We start from the raw sequence: 26,396 nt of genomic DNA, 5'->3' as shown, positions 1-26,396 counted from the left end.
AGGAATTAGGATAAAATGCTATCCTGGGCAAGAACAAGAACACAGCCGATGGATGGGTTTAGGCAGGAGATTGGCAGAGTACATGGACCAATCAGGCTGTTGTACCTTTTAAGAATTACAGACTCACTTGAACATAGGAACAATAGCACAACTAAAATGTTGGAGCAAATGTGCACAAAATAAATAAAAAATGCACTAAAGGTTGATTTAACGCAGTAGTACAGTGAATTAACCTTTAGTGCGGATTTTAATTGGGAGTTTCTCTTAAATGTCTGTTGATACATATTATACAATGTGAGGTTTGTGTATATCCTCAGTATAGGAGTGACAATAGGATGTGATACAAACACTTTATAATCAGAGTCATATATTGTTAGTATTTATAAAGATAATGCTCCGTATCCTGTAATTTTAATTCATTAAGTGTGTTCTTTTCCATTAATTAGTTTTTATTTTTTTTCAGCAGCGATATGAAGATTGATAAAATAGTATTCGGTTAACTATTTATTTGTGTACTTGTTTTAGGTTTTTTTTCCCACTGACTGGAGAGCTGTTCATTTAAGGAATCACCTACAAGTGCAACATAAACGTACTGACTAGTTTATCATTACATTTTACGTTTTGTTCCGTCCTTCCATTTATATAGCGTAGGCTGTGCAAGAAGACACACTCAGATCTGTGAGTGAGACAAAGCAATTCACTTTTAGTTCCCCCCAGCCGTTCCCCGGGCTAATCACATTTCAAGCAGCATCATTAGCTGGAGGACTCAGGATTTGATGTTTAATCAGTTTGATGGAGGCCAGCATTACACGAAACCTTCAAATCTGAACTACTCTGTCCTAAACTATACAAACCCAGTATTTAATCAGCAACATCTCCAACTAATATGTGTAAATGAATAGTTTAAAAAGTGGTGCGATTACCATGGAAACCAAAGGAATCAGCAGAAACATTTCTTTGGTTTCAATAGTGATTGCAACATTTTCAGAATACGCATGTTTTTTTAAATCTCTCTGCAGAAAATGAGATCTAGGAGAAGCAAACCAAGAACAGAGTGAAATTCCTTCAAAATAAAACGGGATTGTGCAGAGTAACCACATTTACCGAACATGAAATTCAGCTTCCCATTAAGATATTGCATTGTGCACCTGAGTTCTATAGGAACATTTCTTTCATCGCACGCAGTATACATTTTTTTAGGCTGAACCAGAATATTCACATTGTGTTAAACATTAAAAGAGACATGGTACTTAGAAGCATACTGGGTTCCTTCAGGAGAGGGTGAATGAGCAAAATAGGAGCACCCTACAGACAGACTGCAAAAAAAAGTCACAGAAGGACAGACTATTGAAGAAGTGACCCATTTGTTTTTTAAAAAGAAACAGTGGCTACCCATCAGCTGTCAGTACCAGCCAGCATCTCTAGCTAACAGAGCAAAGTGATGTGACTTGACACTAATGCCTCGTTTCCACTGAGCGGATCGGTTCGGGTCGGTACAGTTTGGAAGGTTTAGAATGGTCCAGCCCATTCTGGTGAGCGTTTCCACTGCAAGTCAGACCTTCAGGGCCATGCGGGGTTTAGAAAAAATGCTCTTCCTGTCCACCAATCAATGGATTGTATAGTAGCTCTGCCCTAACCGAACCGTTCCATTTTCTATGGCCCTACATCTGAAGCAGGACCCTGAATGGATCGGTACGGTTTGCTTATATGGAACACTTTCATAATGGAAACACCCAAAATAGCGAACCGTACCGAACTGAACCGAACCGATCCGCTCAGTGGAAACGAGGCATTATACATGTGGTCCATGGCACAAAGCCACGTGCAACATCCTACCGAGTCTCGCACGGGGTCACATCCTACCGAGTCTCGCACGGTGTCACATCCTACCGAGTCTCGCACGGTGTCACATCCTACCGAGTCTCGCACGGTGTCACATCCTACCGAGTCTCGCACGGTGTCACATCCTACCGAGTCTCGCACGGTGTCACATCCTACCGAGTCTCGCACGGTGTCACATCCTACCGAGTCTCGCACGGTGTCACATCCTACCGAGTCTCGCACGGGGTCACATCCTACCGAGTCTCGCACGGGGTCACATCCTACCGAGTCTCGCACGGGGTCACATCCTACCGAGTCTCGCACGGGGTCACATCCTACCGAGTCTCGCACGGGGTCACATCCTACCGAGTCTCGCACGGGGTCACATCCTACCGAGTCTCGCACGGGGTCACATCCTACCGAGTCTCGCACGGGGTCACATCCTACCGAGTCTCGCACGGGGTCACATCCTACCGAGTCTCGCACGGGGTCACATCCTACCGAGTCTCGCACGGGGTCACATCCTACCGAGTCTCGCACGGGGTCACATCCTACCGAGTCTCGCACGGGGTCACATCCTACCGAGTCTCGCACGGGGTCACATCCTACCGAGTCTCGCACGGGGTCACATCCTACCGAGTCTCGCACGGGGTCACATCCTACCGAGTCTCGCACGGGGTCACATCCTACCGAGTCTCGCACGGGGTCACATCCTACCGAGTCTCGCACGGGGTCACATCCTACCGAGTCTCGCACGGGGTCACATCCTACCGAGTCTCGCACGGGGTCACATCCTACCGAGTCTCGCACGGGGTCACATCCTACCGAGTCTCGCACGGGGTCACATCCTACCGAGTCTCGCACGGGGTCACATCCTACCGAGTCTCGCACGGGGTCACATCCTACCGAGTCTCGCACGGGGTCACATCCTACCGAGTCTCGCACGGGGTCACATCCTACCGAGTCTCGCACGGGGTCACATCCTACCGAGTCTCGCACGGGGTCACATCCTACCGAGTCTCGCACGGGGTCACATCCTACCGAGTCTCGCACGGGGTCACATCCTACCGAGTCTCGCACGGGGTCACATCCTACCGAGTCTCGCACGGGGTCACATCCTACCGAGTCTCGCACGGGGTCACATCCTACCGAGTCTCGCACGGGGTCACATCCTACCGAGTCTCGCACGGGGTCACATCCTACCGAGTCTCGCACGGGGTCACATCCTACCGAGTCTCGCACGGGGTCACATCCTACCGAGTCTCGCACGGGGTCACATCCTACCGAGTCTCGCACGGGGTCACATCCTACCGAGTCTCGCACGGGGTCACATCCTACCGAGTCTCGCACGGGGTCACATCCTACCGAGTCTCGCACGGGGTCACATCCTACCGAGTCTCGCACGGGGTCACATCCTACCGAGTCTCGCACGGGGTCACATCCTACCGAGTCTCGCACGGGGTCACATCCTACCGAGTCTCGCACGGGGTCACATCCTACCGAGTCTCGCACGGGGTCACATCCTACCGAGTCTCGCACGGGGTCACATCCTACCGAGTCTCGCACGGGGTCACATCCTACCGAGTCTCGCACGGGGTCACATCCTACCGAGTCTCGCACGGGGTCACATCCTACCGAGTCTCGCACGGGGTCACATCCTACCGAGTCTCGCACGGGGTCACATCCTACCGAGTCTCGCACGGGGTCACATCCTACCGAGTCTCGCACGGGGTCACATCCTACCGAGTCTCGCACGGGGTCACATCCTACCGAGTCTCGCACGGGGTCACATCCTACCGAGTCTCGCACGGGGTCACATCCTACCGAGTCTCGCACGGGGTCACATCCTACCGAGTCTCGCACGGGGTCACATCCTACCGAGTCTCGCACGGGGTCACATCCTACCGAGTCTCGCACGGGGTCACATCCTACCGAGTCTCGCACGGGGTCACATCCTACCGAGTCTCGCACGGGGTCACATCCTACCGAGTCTCGCACGGGGTCACATCCTACCGAGTCTCGCACGGGGTCACATCCTACCGAGTCTCGCACGGGGTCACATCCTACCGAGTCTCGCACGGGGTCACATCCTACCGAGTCTCGCACGGGGTCACATCCTACCGAGTCTCGCACGGGGTCACATCCTACCGAGTCTCGCACGGGGTCACATCCTACCGAGTCTCGCACGGGGTCACATCCTACCGAGTCTCGCACGGGGTCACATCCTACCGAGTCTCGCACGGGGTCACATCCTACCGAGTCTCGCACGGGGTCACATCCTACCGAGTCTCGCACGGGGTCACATCCTACCGAGTCTCGCACGGGGTCACATCCTACCAAGTCTCGCACGGGGTCACATCCTACCAAGTCTCGCACGGGGTCACATCCTACCAAGTCTAGCAAGGGGTCACATCCTACCGAGTCTAGCAAGGGGTCACATCCTACCGAGTCTAGCAAGGGGTCACATCCTACCGAGTCTAGCAAGGGGTCACATCCTACCGAGTCTAGCAAGGGGTCACATCCTACCGAGTCTAGCAAGGGGTCACATCCTACCGAGTCTCGCAAGGGGTCACATCCTACCGAGTCTCGCAAGGGGTCACATCCTACCGAGTCTCGCAAGGGGTCACATCCTACCGAGTCTCGCACGGGGTCACATCCTACCAAGTCTAGCAAGGGGTCACATCCTACCGAGTCTCGCACGGGGTCACATCCTACCGAGTCTCGCACGGGGTCACATCCTACCGAGTCTAGCAAGGGGTCACATCCTACCGAGTCTAGCAAGGGGTCACATCCTACCGAGTCTCGCACGGGGTCACATCCTACCGAGTCTAGCAAGGGGTCACATCCTACCGAGTCTAGCAAGGGGTCACATCCTACCGAGTCTAGCAAGGGGTCACATCCTACCGAGTCTAGCAAGGGGTCACATCCTACCGAGTCTAGCAAGGGGTCACATCCTACCGAGTCTCGCAAGGGGTCACATCCTACCGAGTCTAGCAAGGGGTCACATGCTACCGAGTCTAGCAAGAAGTCACATCCTACGAGTCTCACAAGGAGTAACAAATGGATTGTGCAGTGTCCTATGGAGTCTGAACACCAGACAGTTTCTTACAAAGCCTCCAGTGCTTGTGGTAGGAGACCCCAGAAACGTGAAGATTGGAAAAAATGCAATTGGAATATAAAGAATAATTTAAAGTAATAGCAAGCAAAGTAACAGTGTATGCTTTCTTGCACAGGTTATAGTGAATGGAAGTCCCAAGTCTGTCTCTCTGCACAGAGAGATAATCACAAAAACAGGTCTCAGTAAATGTGCCCCGGCCCTCATCTTTTTAATGGCACATTTATTTCATAAAACCATAAACTGAATCAATGATTTCAGGATTTTCTGATGAATGAACCTGTTGCTACAAGTAGAACGATATACCACACAGGAAATATTGGAATCACTAGGATTGGCAGATAGGTGTTACCTGCAATCTCTGAAGCATTGGGACACACAGCGCATGTGCCAGGTGTTCCTCAATTCCCTTTTTTTTTTCTACACAGTGCATGTGCGGCAATCAGCATGATCCACCAACAATGGGTCTAATTATGAAGAACTGAAACTTACTTCCACTATGACTTCGTTTAACCCCTTAAGGACACATGACATGTGTGACATGTCATGATTCCCCTTTATTCCAGAAGTTTGGTCCTTAAGGGGTAAGAGGGTGAATCAGGAAATCCTACTAGCAGTCAGCTTTAAGAAGAATTTACTGGCTGTAAAGGAGCTGCGAGCGGCTGTGCCAAGCCGCGAGGGGGCAGCGAGCGGCTATGAATACACCTTTGTGAGAGAGGGGGACGTAGGGTTAATGCTCATGCAAAGACTGGGGCTTTTTGGATGCCCCAGCAGGCCGTTCCCGAGTCTACAAATCTGTGCATTAGTTAAGAGCTCTATCCATGGGTTTTTAGGTTTTTTTTTAGGTTAGCGGAGGCCTTAGGCAGTTGCTTATGTGTCCTAACGCTCGGGTTGCCCTTGACAGGTGTACAAGGAAACTCAAATAAACTTAGAGATACACAAAATATATTGCTGGAAGGTACAAAGCAACTGGTCTATCAAGTCTGCTAATTTCCCTAAAAAGCTCTGTCTTATTGCTGGTTTTGCTTGAGAGCATATTTCTTGATGTCCTCCAGTGAACTAGCCTTTACACCTCCACTGGCTGGCTATCCCATGCATCTAACAACTTCTGCAAAGAAAACGTACCAAAAAAAATCCCCTTCTTCTATCCACCCTCGAGCTACAAACACTTCTTTCTTGTGCTGTAAATCTTCAGAGTTAAAATATTCCATCATTTCACCTAAACGTTATTTCAAAGTAAACAGCTATTTAGGGTACTTTCTCTCCCTCGGTATGTTCTGTGAGCAGACCTTGTACTCTTCCAGAAACCATGTTTTTCCTCTGGTGTATCCATGTGTCTGAAGAACAGCTTTCTCTTCTGCAACTCTCATCAAAACAACACTAAGCCTTCAATGAATACTAGCCTAGCAACGTATTTTATTACCCAGGCTTACCTTTTGTGTCCCTATACCCCACTCCCTCTAGCACGTACGCTCATTGAGCAGGGACCTCATTTCTTCTGTTCCTGTGTGTCGAAAGTCTGGTTATAAATACATGTCTGTTAGTCCACCCATTGTACAGCGCTATGGAACTTGCTGGCGCTTTATAAATAATAATAGAGACATGTTTCAGAAATACACAGAATATTCTAGGCATAAGCCCCTCGCGGCCTTACTACTAAAACTAGAATTCATCTCCTAGATTTTAATTTTAGGCGCCACATTGCTTTTATCTCAAGTTCTCCTTCTGTAGGTATATTTAGTCTTTGGAATTCTGTGTCCTAAATCCAGGTTTGGTTTGCGGATATAAACGTTGGGAGCCTAACTTGTAAAAGCCACTGTAGAATTTGTAGATATATTTCTACTTAAAGGGACACAAAGGCATCAAAACAACTTTAGCTTCCCAGCAATGCTCGGGCTTTTCACTAACCTAAATTTTTCATGTACCTTTAAATAACACTTATTTACACGCTGAGATGTCTAAGACCATGCTTGTAAACGATCTTTGTTTTCACTGACATGTAACGCTTGCATGATACTTACTTGACCAATGTCATATCAATGTATGCTTTATTTATGTTTTGTTTTTCCTTATTGTAACGTAATTAACACTGTCTCAATAAAAGAAAGAATTAAAAAAAAAAAAAAGAAAAGAAAAACTGGCTTAATGAAACCGTTTTGGTGTATAGAAAATGCCCCTGCAGTCTCACTATTAAATTCTCTGTTATTTAGAAGTTAAATCATTTTGTTTATACAGTCCTAGTCACACCTACCTGTAAGTGACTTACATAGCCTTCCTAAACACTTCCTGAAAAGAGATCTAATGTTTAAACTTCCTTTATTGCACAGTCTGTTGAATTTAGGATTCCCTATCTCCTGCTGTTAATAGCCTACAAGACCCTGCAGGAGCCCTGTGTGTATGAGAGAGCCAAAAACATTTAAAGTAAGCCAACATCGGATTGCAAATGAACATTATTCTTTTTATGCAGACTGTTTGAGTCGCAGCTAGGGGAGGTGTGACTAACAGTGACTTAACTCATGAATGGCAGATAATTGAGCAGTGGGACTGCAGGGGGATGACCTATACACCCAAAATGCTTAATTAAGCTAAAGATGTTTGGATGCCTATAGTATCACTTTAATTTCTTTTTTTTTTTTTTTTAAACTGAAACATTGACATTTTTATTTTACTTTTTTCTCAAAATATGAACCATTTGAAAAGCTTATCTAAAAAAAATAATTGAAAAATAAAAAAAAATTCTTAAAAATCGAGATCCATAGAATGAGGAATACACCTGGAGGAGTGAGAAAGTGGAAAAAATTAATATATATACACACACACACACATATCGTAAGCTCACGAGCTATCTAGCTAAGCACTTTCTATAAAAGAGCTTAAATGGCTAGATCTCAGCTTACGGGCAGGGCCCTCTATATCTTTTGTATTTGTGTATATTTTATGTCCTCCACTAATTGTACAGCGCTGCAGAATATGTTGGCGCTTTATAAATACCAGTAATAAATAAATAAATATGCATATAGAATGTAGTTGGGATAAGCGAATTGCTGACACCTAGTGATCAAATTCATTCACAGCACGTGATTCGCATTTCACACTCCACCTGCACAGAGCAATCACAACAAAGACAAGAAAATGTTGAGTGTCAGTCAGTAGTTCAATGTAGTGAATTCGTCAAATTATAAAAACGTGGATTGATTTGTGAATACACATTGTGTATGACGCACATCGATCGCTGCCAGTCACTTGCCATCTCCACCCTAGCTCCTCTACATATAGGGACATAGGTGGAACACGATTTCACACAAAGTGGAACTACATACATCAACAACTTGAACATACAGCAGCAGATTTATCAAGGTTGTGCAGACATTGTTGTACCTTTTTTGGCACAATAGATTCTGGGCCTTTTTTTTTTACATTTATCAATCGTTCTGCAAGTTATTTCGGCCAGAACGTGTTCAGTACCGCTTTTTGTTTTCCCACTAAATTTGGTAGGAAAAAGAAAAGATGAGCTTGTATGTATGAGCTTGTATGTGAAAAATGGCAAAACGCAGGAAAGGAAAAATTTTACCTTTTTTAGACCATTCGTAGAACTGAAATAAATACAAATAGATTGGATAACACTATCTCCCCTACAGTGTACATATTGATGCAAAACGTGTATCTCGTATAATACACATTGGGCAAACTGGATCAGTTCTCGGGCAACCACCATGGACACACATAGAATAGTTTTCTACAAGTTTTGCCTTGATAAATATGGCCTATTGTGTGCATTCTTACTGAATGCATTGCGGACACCCTTACCTGCACAACAAGCACAACTATAAACAGAACGGAGAATCAAGGGAGCTCAGTGACGTCAGACATTGTCTACACGTGGTTTAGGCTCAGTGCCTTCCCTCTAGCCGATTCTCTTCGTTCCCTGACCAGCAATCTTGCTCTGAATACAGACGGCTTTAAAGATCAAAACTGCCCGTAATGACGCTATCTATTCTTTGTTTTAGCTTTTTGAGTTGTCTTTCTGTAACCACTTCATTCAGCCCTGTGTAATAACCCACTGACACCCAATAACATAGCCCAACATCGTTAGAGAAAGAGTGGGTTAGAGATGTGTAAATATAGGGTAGGTGTGCAAGAAGAATTTATGCTAGGGTGCCTGTGAAACACTGTATAAGTGTACATGGTAGTTGACATGGTGACAGCTAGTGACATGTCAAGGAAGGAGGACAGAGAAAACGTGGAGGAGGGTTGTCACTTCATCCCTTAATCCACAAGTCACTGCTGACCCTTGGCAAATTAGGGAGACTGGCCCCCTCTCATTTCCTTCCCTTTCTTGTGTTATAATTATCAGGAGGCCCCCACCGGTTGTTGCCTTTTGCCAGTGGGCTTGTAGAATAATTCACAGAGATTCTGAACCCTCATGAATGCAAGAAGAAAAGATGACAGTGTCTGGCAAATATATCTACCACAACCACAACCATAATTCAACAGTCACACTAAGGGGGGCGTTAAGCATTGTCAAATAAATATATACATTAAAATTACATATAGTGATCCCATTATTGGTGAGAGAGGAATTGTGTCAAATTGTAAGTATTCAAAGTCTATTGTCACACACGTATCTCTTATTTGTGATGGTGCTAGTCACATAAACCATGTGACTGAATAAAAAAAATTCCATTCACATGCAAGATTGTTACAGGTTTAAGAACGGTATGTTTGCTAGACAAACATCCAAATCATACATTGGGGAAAACCAGGCTGCATCAATAAAACAGCACTCAGTACAATGGAGGCTGGAACTGCCCACGGATGGTCACATGACACCACTAGGTGTGAAAACACAAAGCAGGAAGTAGATGGATTACTCAGAGAACAAACAATTCTTCTATCATCAAAGAGAAAAAGTCCAGCACTGCAGAATGACAGCAATACCTCGGCACTTAATTGCTATTATATTTAGAAGGGGTGTGGTTTGTTACTTCATGACGCCACAAATAATTTAGATTATTTCTTTAAAAAATTAGTGCATTGCAGAGGGTGGATTGGGTAATCCCACAGTTATTGCCACGTCCTGGGACTAGAAGACAATACGGTATAAAATCCTGAAAGGGTTGATTAAGCATTAAGACTATACAGACAAAAACAATAAATAAAACCACACAAAAAACTAAATATTATTTTAAAAACATTAAATACAAAAAAAAAAAAAAAAACAAGGTTTGAGACAAACTTATGTGAATATGCCATAATTTAATAGAAGATAAAATATTTCATTTATACATTTTATTTTACTGGCACAGAGGTGAGCAATACAACTATTGATTGGTATTGCAGGTTGAAAGCCAAGTTGTTTAGAATACAGGAGGTTCATTTGAATACAGAGCCCTAAGTGTGCCTCACGGAAGGCTGCCCTCTCAGTGATAACTAACTAACTAACATTTTAGTTTTACTTTCAGGCTTATTCACTAAAATGTCTGGAATCCAAATTGAATTTACAATTCTAGGCTAAATTAACCAAACTGGAGAATAATCGTTGGCTTGTGAGACCCAACATTTAAAAATTCACGTTGAATTAGTGACAATTTACTTTTTAATGTATAAACCCAAGAACCCGCACTATGATCTGTATCGCATTATGTACCAGACAAATAGAAAGCTAAATAACAATTATACAGTGACTTGGCTTTTTGCCAGTGTACTAGTGTCTAGATATTATCCAACCAAAAGGAGTAGCGTAACATGACCACCGCATGCCATAAAGCAGCAGGAGACTCTTCCCGATTCTGGGTCAAACCGTCTGTGACAAGACCAATGCCGCCACATTGCATTGGAGGAGCCTGGTTGCCCGCCTGCTGCCTTTGGATTATGGACCGGCAGTTAAAGGGTTAGTTTTACTGTGCAGAAAGATTTATTTCTTCCTTTCTGCACAGCCGTTCGGTAGATTCTATCTACCGAACAAAACAGCCTTCTATCAGCCTCCCCAGAGCCGTGGGAAGCCGGCCGGCGCCGTTAATTGGCCACCCAGAAGCTGGCGTGTGCCTCCTATCGACCTCCCTGAAGCTGCGGTTAACTGCGGCTTAATGAGCGTGTGCCTGCAATTGACCACCCAGTAGCTGCGGTTAACCGCAGCTTAATTGATTGTTACTGGGTGGTCGCGGTTACACCTAACCGCCACACGATGGCGGTGTTCTGGAGCTCCCCAGGCAGCCGGCGCTTTTCTGCTTTCATGCACTGAAAGCGGACACTTTTACGTGCAGGCACCGCTGAGCCTCCAGCCCCCTGATTCCTATTCGGGACAATTTTGCAAACACCTGGAACTTCGGTAGTTAATTTTATGTGAATGTTTTAACCCAGATAGCCATGCCAATGAGCCTGTTCGTGGAATTAAAGACTTTGGCTCCATGGCAATTAAACTGTATTTGTGTGGTCTGAGTGCCATTCACCTAATAATGTGCACTCAGACCTGAACTATCTGAGAATATGTGACATGTCTATGTTTTATGTGTAAAAGGTGACTTTATGTATTTTAAAGTGTTTGCTGTTTTTGTGTCCCCACGTGTGTAATGGAGTTTTGCCTTTGTCCTGGGAGATAATTGAAAAGGGGATTATCGCCTAAACGGATTTTTACCCCTTGTCTGCTGAAACGGTCCGTTACACCATCTAAGTGACCATAACTGAGGTCTGGACCCTATTTGACAGAACTGCTAATGTAGAAGTTCTACCTCAACATTAGCAATCCCAATTTTTTCCATTGTGGAATATAGCAATAACCCCACAGGGGACGCACGCACTCAGCATATCTCTACCATCCAAATATGGCTGAACTTGGTCCAGTGAACGCAGAAATTGAACTGCCGCACTAGCAATTCCTGCAAGCTGGGGCCAGGCTCGGAGTGCCTTGCGAACCTTGGTTTTGTCAAATCACTTAAATTACCTTTAACCCAGAAATGAAAGGCAGGACCCCAGCCTAATAGTATAACGGCCAATTGGGGTTAGACTGTCCATTTAATGGTACTCATTGCATTGACCTAGGAATGATGTAAGCCTAGGCTGACCTTGCCAATAATCACATCTTTGACTTGACATACTGCACATTTCTTATCTCACACAATGGGGAGCCAAGCATCGTATAATGCTGCACTCACACTGCAGAACTCGTGTATGCAGTTCCATTACAGAAGTTGACCTTGTTGTTCATCCATTTATGTCCAAGCCTGGAATGCTTGAAGACCCAGACTTCACACACACAATATGAGTATTGACTGACTTATGCGCTAAAGTATGAATTGTCAGAAATTCAAACAAGGACAACTTATAATTTAGTAAATAATCCTGCGACTCCCACAATAGTGTTAGATTACATTTCAGACTCTCCAAACCATGGCCTTTCACGGACAATAGTCTAAAACAGGAATAGGCAACCTTTGGCACTCCAGATGTTTTGGACTACACCTCCTATGATGCTTTGCCAGAATTACAGGTGTAAGAGCATTATGGGGGATGTAGTCCAAAACATCTGGAGTGCCAAAGGTTGCCTATCCCTGGTCTAAAACTCTGACCCTGCTTAGTCACAAGAGAGGCCAGAGTACAGGTTGGCACAGAACACACAGGGACATGTAACGCACCTTTCATGAAGAATCGGCAGGTGAGCCTCGGTCTTGTCTTCCTCTCACTGGGATCTTTCACCTCCCCTTCCTCCAGGTCATCATCCTAAAATAACAAATCCTCAGTAAATACATTTTCATTTGATTTAAGCTGTTTACAAGATTGACAGAAAAATCACTATTACTAACCCTCTTCTACCTTTGTATAACAAGAGGAGATGGACTGCAAAGTAAATAAAATAATAAAACTCACAAAAAGAACCAACTATTGAGAGGATAGTTAAAACACATTAGTGAAAAAGTGACCGTGTTACCGTCAAAATCTATATTCCTAGAAAAACTGAAATTATTTGATCAAAAACTCAACAACTCCCAGTGACAATATACAATGTGGAAAAATTACAGATAAAGAGGGTACACTCTAGTATAGCGAGGTTACAGCTGCTCCAATTAGAGGTTTTGTATACCATTACCACAACCACTGTATATCATCCTAGTTTGAGGACATAATCAAAGGGGACAGACCTTTTAACCCAGGTGTCCAACCTGCGGCCCTCATACCACCCGGGACTGCTAGCAGTGCAGCCCGGTTGCCGTCTGTGCTACCGGCTGGCAAGGGAGAGAAAACCTTTTACATTCTGTGCTCCTCCTGTGCCCTGCAGTGATGTCATGACAGGAAGAGTACAGAGATCCCAGCACAGCAGCAATCGCTAGCCACCAGGGACAGAGGACCCATTCCAGCCCTCCCAGAGCAACGTAGGGAGGCTGGGTGAACCTCTTTAGTAGTAATTGTGTGTGTATGATTCTTGGGTATGTTTTGTCAGTGATTGTGTGTGTGGGGTCTGTGTATGTTTGTGAATGTATGTGTAAATTTGTGATTGTGTGTGTGTGGGTCTGTGATTGTGTGTGTGATTGAATGTGTATTTAGATTTGTGATTGTGTGAATGTACATCTATGATTGTGTATAGGTGTGTGATTTTGTGTGTCTTAATGATTGTATAGTTATGTGATTGTGTGTATAGGTTTGTAAATGTATGTGTGTGAATCTGATTGTGTATGTATGATTGTGCATATCTGATTACGTGTGTATAGATTTGTGATTGTGTGTATGTGTCCGGGATTGTATGCCTGTATGTTTATACAGGTGTATATGTTTAGTAGATAGCTCCATAATTTGATTTCCTTAAATATGCCAATCCCACATAAGGATAACAAATAAGGGAGTTATCTACTAAACAACAAAAATATCAAAATTAAGAAAAGGGCTTTTAAAGTTATATTTATATACATTACCTAGATTATATATTTTATGTGCAGCACAGGACGATTCCTTTGAGCTCAATGCGCACCAGGGAAGCCAAAAAGTAGGACACCCATGCTTTAAACTATAATATATTCTGCTGGAAATTCACCTCAGTGACTTGTGATACCTGATGCAACACAGGGGCGTTATCAAAATACAAAGGGGACTCAAAATAGACTAAACGTATAGATTATGCACCCATAGGAAACATTAAATACAGGGCACAGTCACATGGACACAGAGTCAAATATAAAATACACACACACACACACCAAAACAAACAAATAAAAAAAAAATAACTAAATGCAGTGGTTACAGAGCAAAGACCCGGTCACATGTCAGTGAGAGGTCGTGTTATTTCCAGCCAATAAGATCAGCAACACATAGTACTTAGATTTAGCAGTATAAAAAATAAAAAATAAAAATAAAAATCAGTCTACCACTTTAAAAGTCAAAAGAAGATCTTAAAAATAGTCTCTGCCTATGAATAGGAGCAAAACATTTCCAATGAGAGCATGTTCCAGTTTCATGTTAAAGATATTGTACATAAAACTATTTTTAGGACTGCTGTATGCCCCCAGATTGCGGCCATCATAGGACAGAGCTTGTGATTGTTCTTGTCAGCAGGTACACTGGATTTCTTTACAGCTTGGATCAGACCCCCACTGGTCACAATATTTTGGAAAGCATTAGGAAAGGTGTTTATTATAATAATAAAAAAACAAACTACTTTTAACATACATAGTGTCTATATTCATGAGAGCCAGTAGAGGGAGCTTCTGTTGCTACAATACATAACATTATGTGATGTTTGAAGTCCTCACACATTGCATGAAGATGCTGAACGCCCTCAAGTGTTTATCATAGAGAATTACTGGATTCAATGCTTCCCTCTAAGAAGCCTTTCCTTGGAGGGGAACAGCACTCGCCGTGCATGTGTTTCTTCTATGAGAAGCATTGGATTGGATGAGAAGATGAAGAATAGACTGTCTGCAGACAGACATCAGAGGAAGGAGAGCAGTAGTCCGGTGTGAGCCTCTGCGAGTAAAAAAGTAAGTATAACACTTTGTTTTTGTTTTTTTTTTTAAATCATAGGGGCTCCCTGAATCTAAATAGGGAGCAGAACACAAACATTATTCATTTTATTCTGAACACTACAGTGTCCCTTTAAAGGAGTATGCTAAACAGCATAACTACTGCAGCCCATTGTATTCGTCATGTCCAGCCTTCTTAACAGATATCACTAAAGTGGAACTTTACATTAACGGTATTAAAAAATATCATGGGGGGCGGGGGGCCTAACCATCATGGCGGAGAGTCGTGTTTTTCATGAGCTCCAACACAATCTACACAAAACACGACTCAAACAAGCGACACAACCAGTAGTATCGAACACCCACTGGTCGCCCATAATAAAGGGCACACAGCAGGCCACTCTGCTACCTGCCTGGAGCCAGATAGAGCCACGAACGGCATCGTGGCCTAGTGTACGCCGGGCGGGGGAGGCGGCCGCTCCCCTGAGCCGGAGGCGCCCTGGAGCTGCCAACCGCACAAATCAACCCTGCTATCCCCCCACCCCCCTGGACCGGCGGGGGTGATCCCGGTCCACACTGAGGTGGCTATCCCAGATAAGCTGAAAAATGGAAAGTCGCCCGCAACCGGAGGCCCACCTAAAATGGCGGATCCGACATGTGCTGATGGCTCACTCGACAAACATGATATTCTTACACGACTTCACCTCCACTTCGAAGCATTCTGGAGGAAGCTGGAGCGTAAGCTGAATCAAACCCCACCAGCCTGGCCTCCTGCTCCCTCGAAGCGACCGCAACCCAGCGACCCGCCTCAAACAGCTCGACGGTTGAGGCATCGCCCAGCACCAAAGACCATCCGAGCAGGGCAACAACGCAAACATGTCTGCCCAACACGTCGATGCCGCAGCACACAGCGTTCCGGCAGAGGCTTACCCCGTGTACCCAGATCACTCGGGCAAAAGGGCCACGCATCACAGCGTCACCCACCGGCACGGAGACGGCCTAAGGGACTCGCCCCAGCCCGTGAACTAAGCCGTGGGCCCCAGTCAGAACACACATCGCTGCGCTCACGCCGGAGAACAAATGAAGCAGAGCCCCACATGGAAAAGCAAGGTGCAGCCAATCAGCACCAACCACACCTGTGGGATCACCGCATCACCCCAAGTCCCCGACACACCAACAACCAACAGAACTCACAGGGCTATATGGACTCCCTAAGCCTCAACACGCATCCACGCCCTGGGCTAACACACAGCAAGGGCATCGGCTGAAAGTGGCAGAACAACCCTCCGCAGCTCTGTTATCCACGCTGCAAGTCCCCTAACACCGGAGGACACAGACCCGCAATTGCCGAACTTACCTAGCCGCTCCCTGTTATCGTTATTGATCCACAGTTAAGCCTGTTTTATCATACCTACAATTCCCTCCAAACCATGCATGCGGGACCCTACTCGGCAGGGCAACAAGGCCAGCAACAGAGACTTACTTGGCAGGAAAGTGGGGCACCTCAGAGAGGCATTGACTAACCTCAGAACTGAGCATGGGAACTGAGTAACAACTGTTTAATTTTACTTTACTAGCATGTTTCCTTTCTTTTGATCTCATAGAGAGACTTTAGCCTGATTTACCTGGGGAGCCTCCCTCTGGGAATTTCTATCGGATACAGTGCCTAAACTAATCAATAGTCTAAGCCTAACTAGAAATATCTAAGTCACGTTTGCAACCAGCCTTGATGTTATTATATCAAAAGTGTATAGTATTTCCAAAATTGTGATATTGTTTTCTGTAGATGTAGTTCTCATAACTGGTAGCTGTTGCTGTGGCACTAGAACTATCGCAATGCACTTTGCTAATCCTGCGACTATTTCACTTATTGAGCGCGATGTAGTGGTTGTACACAGCGCACATACATGCATATTACATAGCCTGCCGTTAGAGTTTTACCTACACAATGCAAGCCACCTCTTGATCTTTGGTTACGTACTGCGCTGACGCACCTATTAGATGTTATGCATTCCAGTATAGAATCACATGATATTCTTAGCAATGATTCTCGTTAACTTTATATATGTGTTTCATGTATTACAATAAGTGTTCCTAGCATGTTATCCTATTTCATAACAAAAATGTGCAACTGTATATCGCCATGACCTTGTATGCATTATTCCACCTGTGCCTGCTGTCGTGGCACCACAGGAATGTTTGTTAATCCTATTTGCACCAAAAATAAAGAATTAAAAAAATAAAATAAAATAAAAATATATAATTAGTATTTGATAGTGCTAGAACTACCACAGTGAGTTGTAGAAGTTATGGAGCTTAAGTTGTCTCTGTAAAATGTAACACTAGACCGATATCTGTGTGAAAAAGAAAATGTTAAGGTTAACGATAGGACTGTCCAGCTATTTCTGTACTACAGCTCCCATAATCCTATGAAACGTGATAACCATCCATCTAATAGTAGATCAGAGATGTTCAACCCTGGTCTTCCATGCTGTTGGACTAAAGATTCCATGATGCTAATTAGTTGACATTGACACAATGCATCTGCAGACATGGAGAGGACATGTGCTTCACAAACTTGTTACTTGTTCTCCTGCTTAGCTACCACAGAGGTCTAGTTTAACGGACATTGAAAGGCACTGAAGGTGCAGGAAAGCATCCACCATCGTTTCCTACTTCCAAAAGGAAATGGTAGGGTATCCACATGGAAAGAAAGTCCAGTGAACAATATCTAATGTTTTAGCCAAAACATTTCTCTTTTTATGAAGAAGCATTTAAATCCATCAAAATAATATTAGGATATAGAAAAGGATAATTGCAAACAGTAATTAAAACTTACATCTATTTCGCCTTCATCCATATCACCATCATCATCTTCCTTTTTATCTTTTGGTGGTTCAACACTATCCTTTTGGTCTTTTTTTACAACTGGTTTCTTTTCATCAGCAGAAGAGTCTCCTTTCTCCTTTTCATCCTCATCATCAGCTTCCAATTTCTCAGTTTCATCCTCTTGTGCAAGTCCTGTTGGTTCTTCGGGGACCTCTTCGTCGTAGTCTAGTTCATGCTCATCCAACTCCCGTATTGCAGAGGAAGCCTCATCATGAAGTTCAGTAATCCTTTCCTCCTCGTCTTCATTACGATTGGGGGAGGTAGGATCTTCTCGGACCCGCTCATTATCAGAGTCCTGAGACTTGGTCTCACTCAAGCGGTCTTCTTCGTCTGAATGTTTATCACGCTTTGGAGAACTATTCTCTTTCATACGTTTAGTTGAATATTTGTCAGGCTTGGGAGAACAACTCATTTTTAGTTCGTCATCAGAGTGTTTATCAGTGTTAGGAGAATGATCCTCCTTAAGATCCTCATTTGAATGTTTACCAGGTTTAAGTGACGGGATTTCCTTGAGATGGTCATCTAAATGTTTGTCAAGCTTAGAAGAATGAATCTCCTTAAGATCATCATCTGAATGTTTATAACCAACAGGCGAACGGATCTCTTTTACATCCTCATCTGATTGCTTATTGAGGAAAGAAGAATGCATCAATTTTGCATTATCATTGCTGTCTGACTGTTTGTTGGTGATCGGGGAACTAATCTTTTTTATATCCCTCTCCTCCCTTATGGCTGGTTCGATCTCTTCGCTTGTATCCACCTCGGGATCGGAAGAGTTGTCTCTTACAAAATCCTCTTCATCTGTAAGTGGCGGTTGTACTTCATCTGGAGACAGAGGGTCCTGTTCAGGACTCTCTGGTGTAGCCATCTGTAACCTGCAAGAATTTAAATACAAAGAATGAGACGAGTTCCAAAACAGAAGCTGTGAATCATCTGCATTATTTAGATCACTCAATAACAGGAAAATAATTAAAAATACAAAACACTCATGCACATAATGCAAAAAAAAAAAAACTAACAAGTCAAGCTCAAAAATATGACTGAAGCACCACCGCAGGAGCAATATATGTTTTATTTTTTTAAGTAACCCTCATCACAAAATATGGTAGGTATAAGCTTTGGTCTATATGTTGCGCTGTAAAAAAAACCTTATCATATTTATAGATTAAATCTGACTGCCATTCTGGGGTCAAGAAGGATTTTTTCTCCTAGCTGGTTGCAAAATTGGAAGTGCTACAAACTGGGTTTTGTTGCCTTCTTTTGGATCAACAGCAAAAATCAAATGTGAGGAAGGCTGAACTTGATGGACGCAAGTCTCTTTTCAGCTATGTAGCTACGTAACCTGTAAACAACTTCTGCCAGTTCCAAGGTGGCTGCCCTGCTCTCGAACGAAATGCAAGATATTACACAAAGCACAATGTGCAGTTGTTTGATAAACATTAAGGGATGACATCCATTATACCTGGGATTTGGCCTGGGCTGCTTGGAACATATCTACTATTAGCACCACATACGCAAGCGGGACCTACTTGAAAACCGGTAATCTGAATATACCTTTCCTGGTTAAATACTTTGTTATTATTATTATTATTAGTTACCACTAAGCAACGTGGTGAAGGACAGAAAGGTTAAAAATAAAACTCTCCTGCTTTAACAGATAACATCTTTGCAAGAAATGAATATAATAGCTCATCATAGACAAAATATTCAACTAATACCTCTGCTACGGCACCTTCAATGTCAGTGTATCCATGGCAGGTACACCTTCACTTAATAATGTATGTACCCCAACAAGAGCACTTAAAATAATTCACTTGCTAGCCACGTGACTATCATAATATTTAGATGAAATGTGCCCGGATATAATTATTTTTAACAGAGATCAGCTTTATCAGGAATTTCATATATTTAGATCAAAATAGTCATAATAAGAGAATTTAAGGACTGGATGCAAGGACCCTGTAAGTACCTTAAGTACTAAATGCAGGGTCTTAATTCAGCCTTGGCCTAAAGTGGGAAATTTTATTTGAATTCATGACAATTTAAACTTAAGTAAATAACTTTATATTTTCTGGTCAATAATCAGGAATTCATCTTGAATTGTATTATATTGAGAACGGCAATAGAGCTTTGATTTCAAGATTAGCATGCATCACCTATTTCTCTAAAATGTAACGCTTCTTGTTATAAGAGAAGCAGGTTGAAATATTTGGAACATGACTCGGCGTGTTGTACCTTAGGTCTTTAGCATTTACCAATTCTTTACTTCAGAAAGCAGAGGCTAAGCAAGTTGAGTCCCAATGAGATATGTTTGAGATAGCTCACCTCTGGACCAACACATGGGCAGCATTCCATGCTCAGTGGATGACCAACGAGCAGGTTTCAGGACACCATTGAGGCCCAGACCGGTTTTATAGATCTGTACTGTCGCATGTCTTACTTACAAAAAGCAGTTGGTCTGCCTAACGGTTTGGAACATTAGTCTCAAAGATCATCACTTTCACAGTGCTGGTCAATGTGAGCCGAACTGTATCTTCTTCAGAAAGAAATCATGCTCTCATGGATTTCCAAATTAACTACCCAATTCGAAGTCAGACTGTGCCCTATTAAACTGTAAATTAATTATTATTAGCATTTACATAGCAACAACATATTCCGCAGTGCTTTACAATTACAGAAATAGGATATTAGAAGTAAGGAAGGCCCTGCTCAAACAAGCTTATGATCTATGAGTATTTGAAGTGGGCAGATATAGATCATGGCTTGTCTGTCCATCACTGTATTAGCTTTGGGAAGAAAAAGTGCATGGTTTCCTATCAACTTAAAGCAACAATGTAACTTCACTGCTTTTTTATTTTTTAGGTGTGTTCCCCCCTCCCAATTAATCTTTTTTGTCCCTGTATTTAGCCGATTTAATTTTATTTTGAGCCTATACTTTCTTTAAATAAGTAGGGACTACGTTTCCTTATATATATTGTGATCTTCAGACATAAGCAAGGTTCTGTTTCTGTTGTCAAGGTGATTTACCCACAATCCATCAGTCAAAAGCGTTTGATGTATCGGTCATGGTTGTCCCCACACGACGCCTGCAGTTCAGTACAAAGGGAGACATGTAACTCTGCACAAGGGACCAGTTGGCCGGTCATTAAGTATTTAGGCATGAGGAAGGGGGCATCCGGCACCTGGGCTGAGGGAGGGGGTCCCCGCATCCGGCACCTAGGCTGATAAATGGATCCATGCAATTAGTATTTAGGCTCATGGCGAGGTTACTGCATTCAGTACTTGGGTTGATGAAGGTGTTCCTGCATTTAGTATCTATATATGTCCCTATGAAGGTGTTCCTGCATTTAGTATCTATATATGTCCCGATGAAGGTGTTCCTGCATTTAGTATCTATATATGTCCCGATGAAGGTGTTCCTGCATTTAGTATCTATATATGTCCCGATTAAGGTGTTCCTGCATTTAGTATCTATATATGTCCCGATTAAGGTGTTCCTGCATTTAGTATCTATATATGTCCCGATTAAGGTGTTCCTGCATTTAGTATCTATATATGTCCCGATGAAGGTGTTCCTGCATTTAGTATCTATATATGTCCCGATGAAGGGGTCCCTGCATTCATGGAGTTGATCCCTGTATTCAGTGTCTGCATGACGGAGGTAACCGTCTGTATTCAGTGTCTGCATGACGGAGGTAACCGTCTGTATTCAGTGTCTGCATGACGGAGGTAACCGTCTGTATTCAGTGTCTGCATGACGGAGGTAACCGTCTGTATTCAGTGTCTGCATGACGGAGGTAACCGTCTGTATTCAGTGTCTGCATGACGGAGGTAACCGTCTGTATTCAGTGTCTGCATGACGGAGGTAACCGTCTGTATTCAGTGTCTGCATGACGGAGGTAACCGTCTGTATTCAGTGTCTGCATGACAGAGGTAACCGTCTGTATTCAGTGTCTGCATGACAGAGGTAACCGTCTGTATTCAGTGTCTGCATGACGGAGGTAACCGTCTGTATTCAGTGTCTGCATGACGGAGGTAACCGTCTGTATTCAGTGTCTGCATGACGGAGGTAACCGTCTGTATTCAGTGTCTGCATGACGGAGGTAACCGTCTGTATTCAGTGTCTGCATGACGGAGGTAACCGTCTGTATTCAGTGTCTGCATGACGGAGGTAACCGTCTGTATTCAGTGTCTGCATGACGGAGGTAATCGTCTGTATTCAGTGTCTGCATGACGGAGGTAACCGTCTGTATTCAGTGTCTGCATGACGGAGGTAACCGTCTGTATTCAGTGTCTGCATGACGGAGGTAACCGTCTGTATTCAGTGTCTGCATGACGGAGGTAACCGTCTGTATTCGGAGGGGGGCCCAGTAAAGCCCGGTACCAGGGGGGTGTAGGGCCCAGTAAAGCCCAGTGAGGCCCGGTACCGGGGGCCCAGTAAGGCCAGGTACCGGGGGCCCAGTAAGGCCCGGTACCGGGGGGGGAGGGGTAGGGGGCCCAGTAAGGCCCGGTACCGGGGGTAGGGAGTGGGCCCAGTACCGCGGGTTGGGAAGGGGCCCAGTAAGGCCCGGTACCGGGGGTTGGGGGTTGGGAGGGGGCCCAGTAAGGCCCGGTACCGGGGGTTGGGAGGGGGCCCAGTAAGGCCCGGTACCGGGGGTTGGGAGGGGGCCCAGTAAGGCCCGGTACCGGGGGTTGGGAGGGGGCCGGTAAGGCCCGGTACCGGGGGGCGAAGGGGGCCCGGTAAGGCCCGGTCGCCATGTCCATGTTCCCGGCTGCCCGCGGCCTCCCCGGGGCTCGGTGTCCGCACGGTGGGCGCCGGCCCGGCTTACCTGGGTGAGGGCGCTGAGCTGGCGGCGGGGATGGCTGTCACACACCGGGGGTGAGCAGGAGGGCGACACACTGGATCCCGCTACTGGCGCAGGCCGGCCGTCACCTGACGTCATCAGCGAGCGCCGCCGAGATCCCCTACTTCTCCCCCTCCCATCAACGTGAGCTGCGAGCCGCCAGCAGGGGGCGCCGTGCTCAGCCTCCAATACTGGAACCCGGGGGGATCAATACAGGAGCTGGGGGGACTCAATACAGGAGCTGGGGGGGGGACTCAATACAGGAGCTGGGGGGGGGACTCAATACAGGAGCTGGGGGGGGGGACTCAATACAGGAGCTGGGGGGGGGGACTCAATACAGGAGCTGGGGGGGGGGACTCAATACAGGAGCTGGGGGGGGGACTCAATACAGGAGCTGGGGGGGGGGGACTCAATACAGGAGCTGGGGGGGGGGACTCAATACAGGAGCTGGGGGGGGGACTCAATACAGGAGCTGGGGGGGGGGGCTCAATACAGGAGCTGGGGGGGACTCAATACAGGAGCTGGGGGGGCTCAATACGGAAACTGCGGGGGGGCTCAATACAGGAGCTGGGGGGGGCGACTCAATACAGGAGCTGGGGCTCAATACAGGAGCTGGGGGGGCTCAATACAGGAGCTGGGGGGAGCTCAATACGGAAACTGCTTGGGGTCTCAATACAGGAGCTGGGGGGGCTCAATACAGGAGCTGGGGGGGGCTCAATACAGGAGCTGGGGGGGGCTCAATACAGGAGCTGGGGGGGCTCAATACAGGAGCTGGGGGGGGCTCAATACAGGAGCTGGGGGGGCTCAATACAGGAGCTGGGGGGGGCTCAATACAGGAGCTGGGGCTCAATACAGGAGCTGGGGGGGAACTCAATACAGGAGCTGGGGCTCAATACAGGAGCTGGGGGGGCTCAATACGGAAACTGCGGGGGTCTCAATACAGGAGCTGGGGGAAGCCTCAATACAGGAGCTGGGGGGGGCTCAATACAGGAGCTGGGGGGGCTCAATACAGGAGCTGGGGGGGAGGGCTCAATACAGGAGCTGGGGGGGCTCAATACAGGAGCTGGGGGGGGGCTCAATACAGGAGCTGGGGGGGCTCAATACAGAAGCTGGGGGGGCTCAATACGGAAACTGCGGGGGGTCTCAATACAGGAGCTGGGGGGGAAGCCTCAATACAGGAGCTGGGGGGGGCTCAATACAGGAGCTGGGAGGGGGGGCTCAATACAGGAGCTGGGGGGCTCAATACGGAAACTGCGGGGGTCTCAATACAGGAGCTGGGGGAAGCCTCAATACAGGAGCTGGGGGGGGCTCAATACAGGAGCTGGGGGGGGCTCAATACAGGAGCTGGGGGGCTCAATACAGGAGCTGGGGGGGAGGGCTCAATACAGGAGCTGGGGGGGCTCAATACAGGAGCTGGGGGGGGCTCAATACAGGAGCTGGGGGGGCTCAATACAGAAGCTGGGGGGGGCTCAATACGGAAACTGCGGGGGGTCTCAATACAGGAGCTGGGGGGGAAGCCTCAATACAGGAGCTGGGGGGGGCTCAATACAGGAGCTGGGAGGGGGGGCTCAATACAGGAGCTGGGGGGGCTCAATACGGAAACTGCGGGGGGTCTCAATACAGGAGCTGGGGGGGAAGCCTCAATACAGGAGCTGGGGGGCTCAATACAGGAGCTGGGGGGGGGCTCAATACAGGAGCTGGGGGGGACTCAATACAGGAGCTGGGGCTCAATACAGGAGCTGGGGGGGACTCAACACGAGCTGGGGGGGGCTCAATACAGGAGCTGGGGGGGCTCAATACGGAAACTGCGGGGGGTCTCAATACAGGAGCTGGGGGGGAAGCCTCAATACAGGAGCTGGGGGGGCTCAATACAGGAGCTGGGGGGCCTCAATACAGGAGCTGGGGGGGCTCAATACAGGAGCTGGGGGGGCTCAATACAGGAGCTGGGGGGGCTCAATACGGAAACTGCGGGGGGAGCCTCAATACAGGAGCTGGGGGGGCTCAATACAGGAGCTGGGGCTCAATACAGGAGCTGGAGGGGGGGGACTCAATACAGGAGCTGGGGCTCAATACAGGAGCTGGGGGGCTCAATACGGAAACTGCGGGGGGAGCCTCAATACAGGAGCTGGGGGGTCTCAATACAGGAGCTGGGGCTCAATACAGGAGCTGGGGGGGCTCAATACGGAAACTGCCGGGGGGGCTCAATACAGGAGCTGGGGGGGGCTCAATACAGGAGCTGGGGGGGCTCAATACAGGAGCTGGGGGGGCTCAATACGTAAACTGCGGGGGGAGCCTCAATACAGGAGCTGGGGGGTCTCAATACAGGAGCTGGGGCTCAATACAGGAGCTGGGGGGGGGACTCAATACAGGAGCTGGGGCTCAATACAGGAGCTGGGGGGCTCAATACGGAAACTGCGGGGGGAGCCTCAATACAGGAGCTGGGGGGTCTCAATACAGGAGCTGGGGCTCAATACAGGAGCTGGGGGGGCTCAATACGGAAACTGCCAGGGGGGCTGAATACAGGAGCTGGGGGGAGCCTCAATACAGGAGCTGGGGGGGGGCTCAATACAGGAGCTGGGGGGGGGGACTCAATACAGGAGCTGGGGGGACTCAATACAGGAGCTGGGGGGGCTCAATACAGAAACTGCGGGGGGGCTCAATACAGGAGCTGGGAGGGAAGCCTAAATACAGGAGCTGGGAGGGAAGCCTCAATACAGGAGCTGGAGGGGGGCTCAATACAGGAGCTGGGGGGGCTCAATACAGGAGCTGGGGCTCAATACAGGAGCTGGGGGGGACTCAATACAGCAGCTGGGGCTCAATACAGGAGCTGGGGGACTCAATACGGAAACTGCGGGGGGGTCTCAATACAGGAGCTGGGGGGAAGCCTCAATACAGGAGCTGGGGGGGCTCAATACAAGAGCTGGGGGGGGCTCAATACAGGCGCTGGGGGGCTCAATACGGAAACTGCCGGGGGGGCTGAATACAGGAGCTGGAGGGGGCTCAATACAGGAGCTGGGGGGGCTCAATACAGGAGCTGGGGGGGGGGGCTCAATACAGTAGCTGGGGGGGCTCAATACAGGAGCTGGGGGGGGCTCAATACGTAAACTGCGGGGGGAGCCTCAATACAGGAGCTGGGGGGTCTCAATACAGGAGCTGGGGCTCAATACAGGAGCTGGGGGGGGACTCAATACAGGAGCTGGGGGGCTCAATATGGAAACTGCGGGGGGAGCCTCAATACAGGAGCTGGGGGGGCTTAATACAGGAGCTGGGGGGGCTCAATACGGAAACTGCCGGGGGGGCTGAATACAGGAGCTGGGGGGGAAGCCTCAATACAGGAGCTGGGGGGCTCAATACAGGAGCTGGGGGGGGGGGACTCAATACAGGAGCTGGGGGGGCTCAATACAGGAGCTGGGGGGGCTCAATACGGAAACTGCGGGGGGTCTCAATACAGGAGCTGGGAGGGAAGCCTCAATACAGGAGCTGGGGGGGCTCAATACAGGAGCTGGAGGGGGGCTCAATACAGGAGCTGGGGGGGACTCAATACAGGAGCTGGGGCTCAATACAGGAGCTGGGGGGGGACTCAATACAGCAGCTGGGGCTCAATACAGGAGCTGGGGGGGGCTCAATACGGAAAAACTGCGGGGGGGTCTCAATACAGGAGCTGGGGGGAAGCCTCAATACAGGAGCTGGGGGGGCTCAATACAGGAGCTGGGGGGGCTCAATACAGGAGCTGGGGGGTCTCAATACAGGAGCTGGGGGGGCTCAATACAGGAGCTGGGG

General features: G+C 47.0%; 1 protein-coding gene across 1 annotated transcript in view; it reads right to left on the bottom strand.

Annotated features, from left to right (window-relative positions):
• ZC3H18 (zinc finger CCCH-type containing 18) overlaps window positions 1–22,707 on the bottom strand; it is a 98,348-nt gene extending 75,641 nt beyond the window's left edge. Inside the window, exons 1-3 of the mRNA XM_063438318.1 lie at window positions 22,602–22,707; window positions 17,723–18,647; window positions 12,568–12,652 (exon numbers count right to left, since the gene is read on the bottom strand). Of these exons, the coding sequence (XP_063294388.1) occupies window positions 12,568–12,652; window positions 17,723–18,640 (1,003 nt within the window). The 5' untranslated portion in view covers window positions 18,641–18,647; window positions 22,602–22,707. The remainder of the gene's footprint in view (window positions 1–12,567; window positions 12,653–17,722; window positions 18,648–22,601) is intronic.
• Between the last annotated feature and the right edge of the window lie 3,689 nt (window positions 22,708–26,396).

Source organism: Pelobates fuscus, chromosome 12 (assembly GCF_036172605.1).
Source record: "Pelobates fuscus isolate aPelFus1 chromosome 12, aPelFus1.pri, whole genome shotgun sequence".
Taxonomy (NCBI): domain Eukaryota; kingdom Metazoa; phylum Chordata; class Amphibia; order Anura; family Pelobatidae; genus Pelobates; species Pelobates fuscus.
Note: the sequence above shows the minus strand (reverse complement) of the source record. Positions and strands in the feature narration are given on the sequence as shown.